The sequence below is a fragment of the Tiliqua scincoides genome, chromosome 3 (genome assembly GCF_035046505.1).
Source record: "Tiliqua scincoides isolate rTilSci1 chromosome 3, rTilSci1.hap2, whole genome shotgun sequence".
Classification (NCBI taxonomy): Eukaryota; Metazoa; Chordata; class Lepidosauria; order Squamata; family Scincidae; genus Tiliqua; species Tiliqua scincoides.
In genome coordinates, this window is record NC_089823.1 from 208,485,201 (window position 1) to 208,499,929 (window position 14,729).

The 14,729-nt window shown below is 43.0% G+C and overlaps 2 protein-coding genes across 2 annotated transcripts in view; one reads left to right on the forward strand and one right to left on the reverse strand.

Annotated features, from left to right (window-relative positions):
- The window catches only part of DAW1 (dynein assembly factor with WD repeats 1), a 31,796-nt gene extending 25,437 nt beyond the window's left edge, over positions 1 to 6,359 (forward strand). The window contains exons 12-13 of the mRNA XM_066621858.1: positions 3,709 to 3,871; positions 6,074 to 6,359. Of these exons, the coding sequence (XP_066477955.1) occupies positions 3,709 to 3,871; positions 6,074 to 6,108 (198 nt within the window). The 3' untranslated portion in view covers positions 6,109 to 6,359. The remainder of the gene's footprint in view (positions 1 to 3,708; positions 3,872 to 6,073) is intronic.
- A 4,752-nt stretch (positions 6,360 to 11,111) lies between these two features.
- SPHKAP (SPHK1 interactor, AKAP domain containing) overlaps positions 11,112 to 14,729 on the reverse strand; it is a 100,614-nt gene continuing 96,996 nt past the window's right edge. Inside the window, exon 12 of the mRNA XM_066618840.1 lies at positions 11,112 to 13,485. Coding sequence (XP_066474937.1) covers positions 13,342 to 13,485 — 144 coding nt within the window. The 3' untranslated portion in view covers positions 11,112 to 13,341. The remainder of the gene's footprint in view (positions 13,486 to 14,729) is intronic.

Here is a 14,729-nt window from a genome sequence, read left to right on the forward strand (position 1 = left end):
CTCAGGATGTAAGGTTGATCACTCTTACATCCTTGCTGGTATATGATTAGAGTGACTGATGTATTAGGTCTCCTATAACCTTTCATAATTATGAAAGAGAAATTGGGCAAATTCACAGCATTTTTACCTCTTCAGCACTATGAAATGATAATCTCAATGTTAATATGCTTTTATCTGTTTTTAAATTATGTTTTTAATCTGTTTTAACCTGTTGTAAGCCGCCTTGAGTCGGGGAGAAAGGGGGGTAAAAATAAAGTTGTTGTTGTTGTTGTTGTTGTTGTTGTTGTTATTATTTATTATCTGCACCTTCCCAAAATTCCTCTACTACCTCTGATATCCTTCCTTCTGGCTTTTTTGGTCATTTCTTTAAGGACTAAAGAGAGTTATTATAGATTGCTAGACCAGGTTTAATGAGTGTTTAGCATATTTGTTAAAAGTCACATTGTCTAACTCAATAGTTTCGCACATATCTTAGAAGGAAGGCAAAACTAATAGCTTGTTGATAGGTATAAAGCTTTAAAGGCATTTTAGACTTAGAGAGGGTTGCATTAAGCTACCTCGTATTTGCTGTGCAAATACCCCGCCTCAGTTCAGTTCTGCTCATAAGGAAACACTCATTTGTGTGATATATATATATATATATATATATATATATATATATCACTCATTTGTGTGATATATATATATATATATATATATGAATGAACCTTACAGCCCAATCCTATCTTGTGCTGTAACAGGCAGGCCAATTGGCCTGTGCTGTATCCACCACAGGTAGGAGGTGGCTACTACACAACTCGGAGTGAGGGGATTTATTTCTCCTTACCCCATGTTGTGTGGCAGCCACCTCAGTGGAACTACTTGAATCTGCGCCAGCAATTTTGCTGGCTCAGTTCTGAGAAGCTCAGTGTAATGCCGGGCTGCTTGAGAGAGGGGCTAGGATATGACCTAGGTTGCCCAGGCTGGTCCCACCTCTCTCCTGGGCCAAGTCCATCTCCCCTGCCCTCCCTCCCCGCCCCAAAACATTCCTGTGCTTCCCCCTGATTTCTCTAGGCCTGCACAAACTCATTCCTGCTGGGCCAGGATCTGGCGGAGGGAGGCCAGCATGCATCCTTGAGCTGGCATCACCAGCTCACAGCTTGTTTGACACTTCTGAGTCAGTGTAAGGGACTTATGCTGGCAAAAGATACCTTTTGGATTGCACTCTTAGTTATAGAGGGGGAGGATAATTTTTTATTCACAGTTCCGGAGTCAACAAATGTGCCAATTTTTAGGGCTGTTTGTGACAGTTTTGTTGGCTAGATAAGTTGTTTTATAGTTTAATTTTTGAAAGTCCTGACAGATTCACTTACTTGTTGAGTGATTAAAGGACACATTAGTGTCTTGTAATGACATTTGGCAGCATAGTACTGTTATATAATACTGTTAATAATAATAATAATAATAATAATAATAATAATAATAATAATAATAGTGGTAAAATAAATCCAGTATAATGAACTCATAAAAGACATATGTGAGGAATAACATTTAATATGATTTAAATTTGTCCAAAGCCTTTAAAAATAACCACCATATTCTGTATAATAATTTTCATTGTTGATTTAGTTAGAAGGGAATGATTGCTACATATGCTATGCTTAAAAAATTTTTTTTACATATATGTATCATTTAAAAGAATAATTGCATAACTGTTATTTTGGGAAGTATCTACCTACAGCAGTGGTTCCCAAACCTTTTTGACTGTTGGCTCCCTTGACCATGACTACTGGGCAATGACTCCCCATTAGGGCTACAATCCTATGCATTGTACAGGGTGGAGGGTTTATTATGAGGATTCCTTGGTTCCCTTGACTGGTATCCGCAGCTCCCCAGGGAGCCACAGCTCACTTTTTGGGAACCACTGGCCTAGAGATTTTTCTTACTTCTTTCAAGTTCTCTTTATTAATTTACTAAAAAAACACAGTCACATGTTCCTTCTCATTACATTCCATTATCTGTGCACATATGGAACAACAAATAACAATTGACTGACCGTACGTGCATGAAACAGGTCAGTCAAATATAAATTTAATATTCTTTTTGAGGCCTGCTGGTGAATGATCAAAATTAACATTTCAAAAATTCAAAATTCTCTCTCTTCCACCTGTACTCCATCTTCCATCTTTTCATATTCCTTACTAAAAAAAAAGTCACCTTTATCAGTTCCATAACCTTCCACATTTGTAGCAAGTTCTCCTTATGGACCATTAAGGATGGACCATTAAACCCAGGATTTCCTTAGAGGCTCTGTGCAGACCTGATGGTTTGAGTGTATGGATCTGAGGGCATGAGTGGCTTAACTTGTAAACTTGCGTCTTAAAATTCTGCCTGTTAAACCTTACTTGTCTCTTAACTATGAGCCGGTGTTCACAGTTGAAACTTAGGGCCCAATCCTATCCAGCTTTCCAGCACCGATGGAGATGTGCCAGTTGGGCATGCATTTCATCCTGTGGCGGGAGGGGGCAGTCATGGAGGCCTCCTCAAGTAAATTATTGTTCCCTTACCTTGGGGCTGCGTTGCGGTTGCATCAGTACTGGAAAGTTGGATAGGACTGGAAGTCCTTAGAAGTTGTTATCTTTGGGTTGTAATCTCAGAGTTATTACCTTGAGATGACAACTTCAGCCTACTTGATAAGGCATCTTGAATTCTTTTGAGTGACTGTGTGTCTTCATGGAATTAAAAACTCCAATGAGAGACAACATCTCTGCTATTGTCTCCTTTGGGATGCCATATTCATTACTTTTTGTTCTCAGGAGCAGGTTCCCAAATGCCAAATCCAGCAACTGCATAATTTAGGAAAGGCACATATTTATAAATCAGCTGAATGTCAAATATAAATAAATTTTTTGTGAGTATTTTGTTCTTGGAATCAGTCCCCAATGCTACAACAGAATGTATGATGTAGCTGCTATTCCAAGTTGACAGATGAGTCAAGAGCTGCTCTTTTGTTATGGGAGGGGGTTGACTGTTTCAACTCACTTCAACCTCTGAATCAGCTCCTGTATGTATAAACAAATTAAAGGCCAAAGTGAATTCAGGAGGAATTATCCCAAGGTAACAGGCAGCCCAGTGCTAAGCTGCACTGGCTCAGTGGGGCTGCATGGCTTCCACTGTATCCAGTGCAGCTTAGGAGCAGGCTGGAGGTATCCTTGGGGTAAAAGGATATTTTTCCACTTACCCCAAGTTACAGCCTGCCCAATGGGGCTACTTGGATTTGTGCCGGCTATTTAACTGGTGCAAATCCGAGAAGTGCCATGCTGGATGTTCAGGCCTGGGAGAGAGTATAGTATATGGCAGAGGCCTGCTCCAACGATTCTAACCCCCTCCCAGGCCTGATGCACCATCTATTCTGCCCTCTCCTGCCCAGAAACACTGCCTCCATCCCACTTTTCTGCTGACCAGCATGTCTCTTGTCTCCACTGGTGGCTAATCTTCTGGATGTAGCATCGGTGGGGCAGCACACACCTCCTTATTCTCCAGATGCTGCAAACATGTCTTATGGCACATTTGCAACACCCTCAGCTGGTGCAGGGACTGCTGTGCCAGCTTAATATGAAATTTGGATTGCACTGTGACCTGCATGAATTATGGGTGACCAACTGGAAGAGTTAAGTAATGCCTCATTCTTTCTAATTAAATTCTCTCCCCCCCCCTTTTTTTTAAAAGATCTGTTTCAGTCCTCAAGGCAGCCGTATTCTTACAGCCAGCTCTGATAAGACAGCTCGGCTCTGGGATGCTCAGACAGGACAATGCATTCAAATCCTAGAGGGCCACACTGATGAGATATTCTCATGTGCTTTCAACTACAAGGGGAATATAATCATTACAGGTAACTCATATCTGAACTATAGTTGGCCTGTTAGTGAGTCACTCTTATATTAGACCAGTGGTGAATAGAGGAAAAAGCATCATGGAACAGCAGTGGATCTCCCCAGGCCTGCGCCTGGGGCAAAGGTCCACGATGGTGGCCCCCTGCGGGCTATTGCTGCCCCCCCCTACTCACCGGAGGCTCATGGAGCCTTGCGTGACCCAGGACTGCATTGGGGGAGCCTCTCTGAGGTTCCCCGACGCTTTAAACTGTGCTTTCAGGAAACCAGAAGCAGTTTCCACTCCTGTCAGAAGCCTCAGAGAGGCTTCTGCGGATTCCTTACACCTGGAGTTTTTGCTCCATTGGACCTTATGGTAGGTCCACAACTGTTATGGAACAAGAAGAGATACCAACTTATTATCATTCATCATACACCCATTATATAATTCCAGCATAAACGTGCATGTGCCTGTCCTGTGCCTCCAGGGACACACTGTTTTCAAAACTAGGCTTAGAGAATTTAGGATTAAATGTAAGGACTCTTTTTGGAGCAAGGCCAGGAAAGCAGGGTCTTGTCAAGAAAGTTGCTGCTGGGGAGCTCAGCCAGCTTGCATTTGTGTAAATGAAATGTGTGATTCTTCTTCATGACAATGCACCTGCTCAGGCAGCCACAACTTTCTTGAGGAGGGAAGACAAAAGCTTATCCCAGTATATAGCAATTGCCTCAATTCAGGTGGAAATTATGTGCTGGCATGGTATGTAACTTTTGAGCAGTATTGTTTTCTTTCATTCTTGTTTTTTTTTAAGCCAGACAAAGGTTACTTTCTGAATACCCCTCATATTTTTTTTTAAGTACAGTTAAGTCTGAATTTGTACACGAGCTAGGCTGGTAATTTGCAATCGCTGATCTTTGACTTACACAGAGGACCTTGATAGGTAAAGTTTGAAATCTGAAGAACGCATGAAGCTGCTTATACTTAGACCAGGGGTTCCCAAAGTATTCCCAAAGGGGTTCCATGATGCTTTAGGGCAGTGGTTCTCAAACACTCTGGGAGAGTTTGAGAGCCAGTAAGTCCTTGCAGGGGCGGGGGATGGAGGCAGCGGGGGCGGGGGGAAGGCAGCGGCACGATCCCCAGAATCGCGCTGCTCAGGGGGTTGCAGGGGCTTGGGTGCACTTACCCAAGCCTCCTGCAGCCTCCCTGGGGTGCGGGGAGCCTGGCACGACTTCTGGCAGGGCTCCCCGCAGCAGGGAAAGTGGATGCGGAGCGATCGCGCCGCTGCCTTCTCCCCGCTTCTAGGCTGCTCCTGCCCCTTAAGGGGGCCGAGACCAGGGCCCTCAGGCTGGGGCATTGTGACGCCCCAGTTTGAATAGCACTGCTTTAGGGTGTTGTGGTACGTTTACAGGGATGTCATGGGATGTTTCCAGTGGCTACTCCTACCTGTTGCCCCCTGCACCATCTTGGATCTTGCAAAATTTCGTGAGATCCAAAATGGTGGTGCTCAGCTGAGCTGGGAAGACACTGTGGGGGCATTGTGACCCAGGTAAGTTTGGGAATCACTGAGACCACTGGCTCTTCTTGCTTCAGTGTCATCTACACTGACTGATGGCTGCATGTCAAAGTTTCAGACAGGAGCCTCCATTAGATCCCTGGAAAATTGATCCTGGAACAAAGCATGTATTCTGTCACAGACTTTATAGGCTCATTGTTATAAGAAAAAGACAGCAAGCTTAGTTGCAAAAATGGTGGAGATTGTTGGCCCAATCCTATTGGGGCCATACACTACTGAAACTAGAGTTCTGGCAGCTCAAATCCTTTATGGCTGTCACAAATGGTGATGCATCATTCAACATGGCCAGGCCACTGCTGCAATTGGAAAATCACTGTAACTGCTTCCCAGCAGTTCACCAACAGTCCCTGGAATGGGACAGAGACTGGGGATGCTCCCTTACCTGGAGGACATCTCTAGACCCTACCCCCAGGTTGCAGCATGTACTGTGGTAGTAAGGCTGCATTGGCAGGGGGGATTTAGGGAGGATTGGGCTGTGTGTTGAATTGGCTAAGTGCAATCTGGAAGACTGATTGCTAAGCAGGATGGATGGGTATATCTAAAATAAAATGTTATTAGCACATTTAATAGATCAGGAGCAATGACTGTAATTGGTATGGTACCAGCAAACAAATGAAATAGACAAAACTAATATCCCACTCATATTCCTTCTAGGGAGCAAGGATAATACATGTAGGATATGGCGCTGATTGAGGATGATGTCTCTGATCCAGTCTTCTGGCAGCTTTTATGAGATGAGTTTCTTCGGCAAGACAATAAGCCCTTCAAAAACTTATTTTTGCCTTTTTTCAGCCTTGCTGAAGTAGGCTTATTTCATGGACTCATGGAATTAACAATGTTAGCTAGTGATGTAAGAGGATTGACTAGTAGCCTTAATATATAGACTACACATTAAGTTGTGACATGTGATATTGTTTTCTTTGTAATGACTTATAGGTTAGATGGGGTGAGTGCGAGGCGGGAGGAGGAGAAGCATCATGATATCATTAACTATGTACACTGCATTACTTCAACGCCTCTCACACTTCTGGTAGGATACTTTTTACTTACTGTTTAATTTTTGTTCAATAAAAATCTATTTAAAACACTTCATACTGCAAGTATTTATGTAGCATTAACACTACAGTCTGTAGTAAAACTGTCTATTCAAATACAGTGGTGCCTCGCATAACGAAATTAATCCGTTCCACGAGTCCTTTCGTTATGTGAGTTTTTCGTTTTGCGAAGCGCGTTTTCCCATAGGAATGCATTGAAATTTAATTAATGCGTTCCTATGGGCAAGAAAAGTCAGAACAAAGTCAAATTTGGTTTACAAAGTATTTATTAAGTGCTCTTTAAAGGCATACATACTGTACAGAGTGGGGAGCTTGAAGGCTGTAATCCTGTGCACACTTTCCTGGGAGTAAGCATAATGGGACTTACTTCTGAGGAGATACGCACAGGATTGTGCTCTAAGCTGGGGAGGACACAGCAGCTGCACTCAATTGCTTGCTTTTGCCGTGATCATGGGGGAAATGTGAAGGAAATGGGGCAGTGAGAGGGTGAATGAGTGATGGGGGGATGCTGAGTGGGGAGTTTGAAGGCTGTAATCCTGTGCACACTTTCCTGGGAGCAAGCTGACATGAAGATCCTCCCCTTACTAGGGTGGACGGGATCATAAAGGGACATGAAGATCCGCCCCTTACTAGGGTGGACGGGATCATAAAGGGACATGAAGATCCGCCCCTTACTAGGGTGAACGTGATCATAAAGGGACATGAAGTTCCCCCCCTTAAGACAAACCAGGACAATAAAAAAAAATTCGTTATGCGAAGCATAAGTCATAAAAATTTGTTATGCGAATTACCAAACTTCGCACACTGCTTTCGTTCTGCGGGTTTTTCGCTGCGTAGGGCATTCGTTATGCGAGGTACCACTGTATTGTATTTGGGATGCTTGGAGATAAAGACATTTTTAAAAACTTGTTTTGGAACTTTGGCTGCATTGCTTTGCAACTGTGTTTTAAAACAAAATAACAGGTTCCATTTATTATGAAATACCATTGAATCTGTGGTCTGCCTCATGGTCTCAAAGGCTCAGAGCAGGTAGTGGTATGTTAAAAGCTACAGATTTAAGCTAGGGCCCAATCCTACACAGTGCACACTGGCTTACTGGCGGCACACGCTGTTGCAAATGTGCTATAAGGCATGTCTGCAGCCCTCAGTACCGGTCCAGAGCTGGTGCTAGTTCAGTGCCAGCTGGCACTGGGCTAGTGCTGGTGGACCATCGCCGCTCTGCAGTTGCGTGGACCACCAGGCAATGGAGAGGTAGGTGGGGGCATGTGGGGAAATGGGGAGGAGGGGATGTTCTGGGGCGAGGGGAGAGCAGGGAGAGGGCAGGAGGGAGGTGTGCCGGGGGAGGAGTGGGGCAGGAGGGAGTGGGATCAATGGAGCTTTGCTCCACCAGATCCTGAGCCTCTGTGTCGGGCTGCTGGGCCGACATGGAGACTCTTGATTCTGTGCTGATCCTTGGGTTGCCATAGAATCGACTTAGCACTTGTGGGAGTAGCTTGTGGGGGTACTCACTTTACCTAGGGGAAGGGGACAAACATCCCAAGCAGCTGCTGGCGCTGCCTGAGTTGTGTTTGGTTTGCAACAGCAGCCATATTTGGAACCGCTGCAGCCCCATGCACAAGGCAGCTCAGGATTGGGCAGCTAATCAGTTAAAGAAACGTAAGTACAGGTCCAGCCTATTTATACATGGATTTGATTCAACATGAATGGTCCCTGCAAATGAGAAGGAATGTGCTGATCCCTGGAGAAGGGAAAAATGCATCCCTTTAAAATCAGTTTGAAAAACTGAACAGTCCTTTAACAATAGCCTCCTTAATGAGAGAGAGAGGGCAGCTGGCCGACAATCCATCAATCCTTTACTCTCCAGGCGACCCATCCCTTCCCCCTGAGCACGTGAAAGAAAGGAGATCATTTTGTATTGGTGAAGGGAGTGGCTGAGTGAAGCGCCTTTGTAAGCTCTTGGAGGATGACTGATTGATGAATTGTCTTCTTAATTACTCTTATTTTACATTGCAAAGGTTAGCAAGGCTGTTTTTAAATCATCGGAGGAAAGAGACTTTGTTTTTTAAATTGATTTGCTATAGTGCGTTTTTTGCCATCCACGTGAGTGCTTGGAACGGAAATAATTAGTCTCAACCTGTAAAACCTAACAAATATTAAACTAGCCTCCATACCACTGAAAGTTCATTTTTGAGCAATGATTATTCATAAATATTAGACCACACACCATGAAGCAGCATAACGGAAGATGATGGATAAATCCCAAAGGCAAATGTCTGAGAATTGCATTTTCTGTGTTGTCTGCTAACAACCAGAGATGCTCTAAGATTTTCCTTCATGTTATGTGAACATATTGGTTCATTGTCGGTGCATGTTCTGGAGTGGAAGATCAGTAGGTGCTGTATCCTTCAATCATAGCCTCCAGTGTGAGCTGGATCCTCAGCGTGGCTGCTCGATTATTATTGTTGTTGTTTTACTGTTTAAAAAGATTTGTATCTTGCCTTGTTCTCCAAGTGACTTCAGGTGACTAACTTGGTTCATGTGGTCTTCCACTTCTGTTCTGAGGACGAAGAATCCTACAAGCCAGGTCTCAATTTGGTTAGGGCCTCAAAGATGCCTGGCTCATATGGGAGGTGACCTGCATAGTGGATGGAAAGGTTCTGTGTGAGTCTTCTGCTATGCCCTTGTTGTGCTTCTTATGGCTGAAAGAATCAAGTTTGTTGATCTCCAGTTTCTTTACTACTTTTGGTCCAGTTATTTCACAGTCATTTTTATTATCTTTCTCTGTCCATTTTTATTCTCTTGAATTGCACTGAACTACCAAAAACTATTACTTCAACTCATGTGTATACCTGGATAGCCAGTTGCCATTTTGGTATTGGCATGAAAACCTGATTTCAAATGCTTTTGTAGCAGCCCCCCAATTCTCAATGCCTCTGGTTGAAAACGTCAAGCTAACTGAAAGATAATCTATCCTGACTTCTGTGCTCAGTTTTACCCCAAGGATCCTCTAGTATTATGCATGGTTTATCTCCCATGAAAGCAATGAAATTGTCAAATATGAGATCTACTAGGGCACAAAGTACCAGGACATTCCTTTAGGTCTTGGAAGTTGAAGCTTCATTTGTTTCTACTATACATGCTCCATAAAGTACAAACATCAACTTCTTGAACATGAGTCTCTGAACTTCAGATTGGATTACATTTGGAAGCTATTGAAATGTATTTATTTGCAGGAGCCTAACAAAAGTTCCTAATACCAGAATTGGGGAAGGTTCTTACTATGGGCTACATAGCTGGGGACCCAGTTTCACACCAGCTCTCTTCCAGTGCAACTCTACTTGTCCATGTGGATCAGAATCTCATTCTCAATGAGAACCTCAAATTTCAATGTGAATCAGAATCTAATGCAGCCCACTAGCCATGTGTTGTGGCCTTTCCCAGGTGGTTGAAAACTCTTATTTTGGTTGTCTTATCAAAATAAGAAGGTTATCAAACATCTGAAGAGCCACAGCATTTGAATGGTCACATTTAAGCTTGTTTTGTCCTATTTCAAGAATAGACCATCCTCATTTCAATTGGGAGGCAATTTTTTGTTTTTTTAAATGTAAACTCAGATGAAGATATTTTTCAGACAAAGCTCAACCGCTGATAGATGACTGGCACATCCAAACAATTCTATCATGTTTGCTGTAGCAGATGGGCAGCCCAAACCAGAGCTGCTCGAACCTCAGGGCTGCTATGGTGCCAAAAACAGCTGCTGTGGTATCCTGCACACTCTGGGCAGCCGCTGCTGCGGGAGAAATGAACTTTTGTCCCCTTCCCCTGAGTAAGGGAAGTAGCCACACAATGGGGTTACTCGATTCTGTGGCTCTTTAGCCAGCGCAGAATTGAAAAGTCCCGTGTCGGGCCACGCGGCCCAACACAGGGCTCAGGATCGGGTGGAGCTGAGCTCTGCTGGTCCCACCCCCCTCCCGCCCTCGCCATGCCTCCTCCACCTGCCCTGCCCTGGAACGCCTCCCCCCCACACCCCCACTCACCTCCCTGCTACCTGGTGGTCCAGGCGACTGCCAGGTGGGGGAACGTGGGCCCAGCACTAGAGCTGGCCCAGCATAGGCTTGCGCTGGGCTAGCTCCAGCTCTGGGCCCACGGTAAGGGCTCACAAATGTGCCTTACAGCACGTTTGTGACAGTGTGCACCAGTGGTAAGCCAGCGTGCAGGGCTCAGGATCGGGCCCTGATACTGCTACTTTCCTGGAAGTCATACACTGTTTCAGCATTTGTATTATAATGAAACTGTGACAAATTTCATAAAATTGTGGCAACCTTATCAGTAGTTGTGAAATTCATACGTATTTACACATTTATTTAACTTTTCTGCTGACACTCTATCAATCAGTCTTCAAGAGCTACAGTTGCTTGCCACCTTTGAAAAGTGAAACCTTCAGGGTATATCAACATCCCAGTCCCCTTAAATCTGTACTGAATTCATTTCAGAGTAATTCAGCACTTCAATAAAATACCTTTTTCACTGACATTCACCACAGATTTTGTTGCTATATAGCTGGATGGCATTTCTTTCTTCTGAGTCATATGCAAGAGACATTCAGGATTAAGCTTTAGAGATGCAAAGACACCACAGACTATTAACACAAATTTATTTCATGTCAGGCTGCAATACTAAGTAATACAGAAAGGAACTTCATTACACTGTTACAGGTCAGCTATATTGTTTGTGCTTTGTAGGATAAGTAAACATTTACCACCACAAAATGTCTGTGTATCTTACAATGAACTGGTGTTGGTCTAGAAATAAATATTTTCCTAACCAAGTATTCAGTCTCTTAGGCTGCAATCCGGTGCACACTTTTCTGAGAATAAACCCCACTGAACACAGTGGAACTTATTTCTGAATAGACAGGGTTAGACTGTAATACTCCATACAAATAAATAGATTTATTACTAGGTTCTTAGAGGTACTGAGTTGCATACAGGTCTTGACTCTGCTTACTGAGTGCTGGACCTTCTCCAGAACGGCTCAGGTGCTGTTTGCCAAAGCTAGTGCCAACAGTAAGCTGGCCTGTCTCTTAACAATCATGACTTTTGTTCTATCAGATTTGTAGAGTAATTGTATTGAGCAAAGTTGCGTAAACACTTGGGTTAGGTTAAAATGCTGGCAAATATATTCCTTGCTGAATTTATGAAAAAGGACAGGCATTGAGGAAATTGATTTAATAGGTATAATGGCAGTAATTATGGCTCTTCTATAATTTATTTAAAATTTTAAAATAGTGCAAAAAAGATAATTTATTTTCTGATCATATTACAGATCATATACTCTTGTAATGAAAATAAGCCTTTCATATTTTTTAGGAAGATATAGGCAAAATCTCTATCCTGTGTGACTAAAAAATTAAACATTCTGTTTCTCAGAGAAGCAAGAATATATGCAATTTCAATAGCTTAAAGTAGCTGCATTATGAAGATTGCATTAGCAGAGGAAATGGACAATCTGGAATGGAAATACTTAGTGGGAAAATGAGCTGAGGATTTTTGCTGCAACTCAATTCCTTTCTTGATTTTAAATTAAAACTAAACTCTTCTTTTGGTGTAAAAGAATGTTTAAGAAAGGGTGTGAAAACATCTGAAGATCAAGAGACTGGAGCTGGATGCTGATAAACAGATAACCTTTAGTGTAGTAAAAAGAATGCCTCATACGCACCCTAAATATTTAAATCCAAAATAAAAAGCTACACCCTACAGAGGCAATGCTTTATTGATAATTATGTATTTCTATTTGCTTGAAACAACCTTACGTTGATTGTCCTTCTATGAAGGTACACTACATTTTTTTTTTTTAGGACAGCCTAAATTAAGCTGACTTATTTTAATCAATAGTCTATGGAATTATTAGACTATGTATGGAACCCTTTGTATGCTTTACTTGGAATTAAGTCTGGAATACATAGAATCAGGTTCTAAAATTTGAATCTCTAAATATCTCTGTTAATTCAAAGATTGTAAAGAACTTTACAAAAGATACAGATCAAGGATAGGGGGGAGGCATGAAGGTGACAATACCTTCCCAGTCTCATAGCAAGTTGTTGTTGAACCTGTGTGTAGTACCCAGACCTGCTAAGAAGTTGTCCAGTGTTGCATTCACTGGAACACAGAGCCTCTGATTACTAAAGGTGGAAAAAAAAATTCAGATCAGTTTAAAAGACTTGTATGCAAACCTGCCAACCTGAATGTTATTTCTTTTGGCAGAATGGGAATCCCTGCTGAAAGGCTACAGTCTGTTAAAAAGCAATCTCATGAGTGTCACTGTCACAGTTCAAGGGCTCAGGCTCTTCCTCCTGCTCCCCTGGAATAATTTGAAAACATAATTACATAGAATTCATCTAGAGACAAATCCCTCCAATGTTTTCATTTGGCTGGCATTCTGCAAGTCAATAGTGTAGTCAGAACTACAAATATTACATTAAAAAAAAAACTTACATTACCGTATGATCCCAGTGTCAGTCAATACACATAGCCAACAGATACTTATGAATCATTGATTATGGGCAACAGATGTCTTTCTCATCCAGGCTTCATTACAATGAGTTCTTTTAAAATGCACAGCCTTGATCCTCTCTTACGCCAGTACATTCTAAAAGGCAAGCTCCCCCGTCTGATATAATGGGATGCTCGAGCCCCTGCTTTCCTCTTTTTTCTTTTACCTATGCAGCTTCGAAGCAGACTTTTGTGATGCTTCAGCACAGTGTATGCCTTTTTTAAGTGCTGATGTTTGGAAAAAAGAGGGCCACTCACAAACCACTGCCACTTAAGATGGAGTCAACATGAAAACAAGGGAGCGTCATGAAGTTTCTTATCCCAACTCAAGAAGCCAGTCAAAGAGGCTTGGCATCAGCTCTCTGTTTTCCTCGTGGAGCTTGCAGAACCGAACCACAGCATGAAAGATATCACCAACTTTCCAGGACTTCTGGTGGACGAGCTGCACAACATCTAAAAACTGGAGGAAAATGTTTTATTCTTACAGCGGATTTCATTCAATATGTCTCTCCCCCCCTTTTTTTTGCGTTAATGAAATGAATGCCAAGAGCTCTACACTGGGGGCTGGTTCACACATTGCATGAATTGTTTGTTCATCAAGCAATGAGCTGCATGTGTGACTGAGGCATTAAAGATTAATCACCACAAGTCCTCCATATCACCTGAAGTTACTTCACACACTCAGCTGTCAATCAAGTGTTGATGACTTGCAATGAGAAATGGACAGCCCAATCCTAAGCAGTGGTGGTGCAGTGGGTTCACATGGCCTATGCTGCATCCAGTGCAGCTCAGGAGGTGGCTGGAGGTCTCCTCGGAGTAAGGGGATATATTTCCCCTTGCCTCGAGTAAATCCCCAGTTGTCCATATGGCACTTGTTGGATCCATGCCAGCTATTTTGCTGGTGCAAATCTGAGAAACCTGGTGTAATGTTAGGCAGGTAGGGAGGGAGGTTAGGATATGGCAGAGGTTTGCTCTGCCAGTCCTGCCCACTGCTGGGTCAAACCTGCCCCCGTTCTGCCTTCCTTTGCCTAGCTTTGTGCTGGGCAAGTGGCAGGCTGTGTTCAATTTTGGAGTTTCACAAATTGTGCAGATCTGTTTCTAAAGAAAAGGATGGAGGGTCCAGTGTACACCAGCTATTCCTCATGCAAGGACATCACCAAGAGATTGCACTAGCAATCCCAGAGAACAAGGTTGTAAGCCTTTAAAGGTGGGGTAGGCAGAAGGTAGATTATGGTCTACTGGTAGATCTCTGGATTGGCAGTGGATTGGCAAGAGTTGCTGGTTTCCGACCTGGCAACAGTAGCACCTGCAAAAAGCCTTTTTCTTCCTGCCTCAATTAGGGTGCTGACGTAAGGAGAGCTTGGGGGGAAACTACAAGTTTATGTGGAAGGATTGTGAGCTGATTTCTGTTACTGAAAACATATTCCTGGGCTGACCATGTGCTCAGAGGCACCCCGTTCTTTAATGCTAAGTACATGGTTTCCTGTTGTGCCACTATTTGGCACCTCCTGGCTGTGGTTGGTAGACCTTGGAATTCTAGTGAAAAACAATGCAGTTCTTGCAAGACTGAAGTCTGCCCTCCCTGAAGGGATACAGAAGTCCTTGGCAGCAGTAGTTAAATCTAGAAGGAAAATGATCTTTTTATGACACTGCATGCCAATGGTCTGCTATTTGTTTGGTTGTTTTTAAATTCTGCCTCCTTTA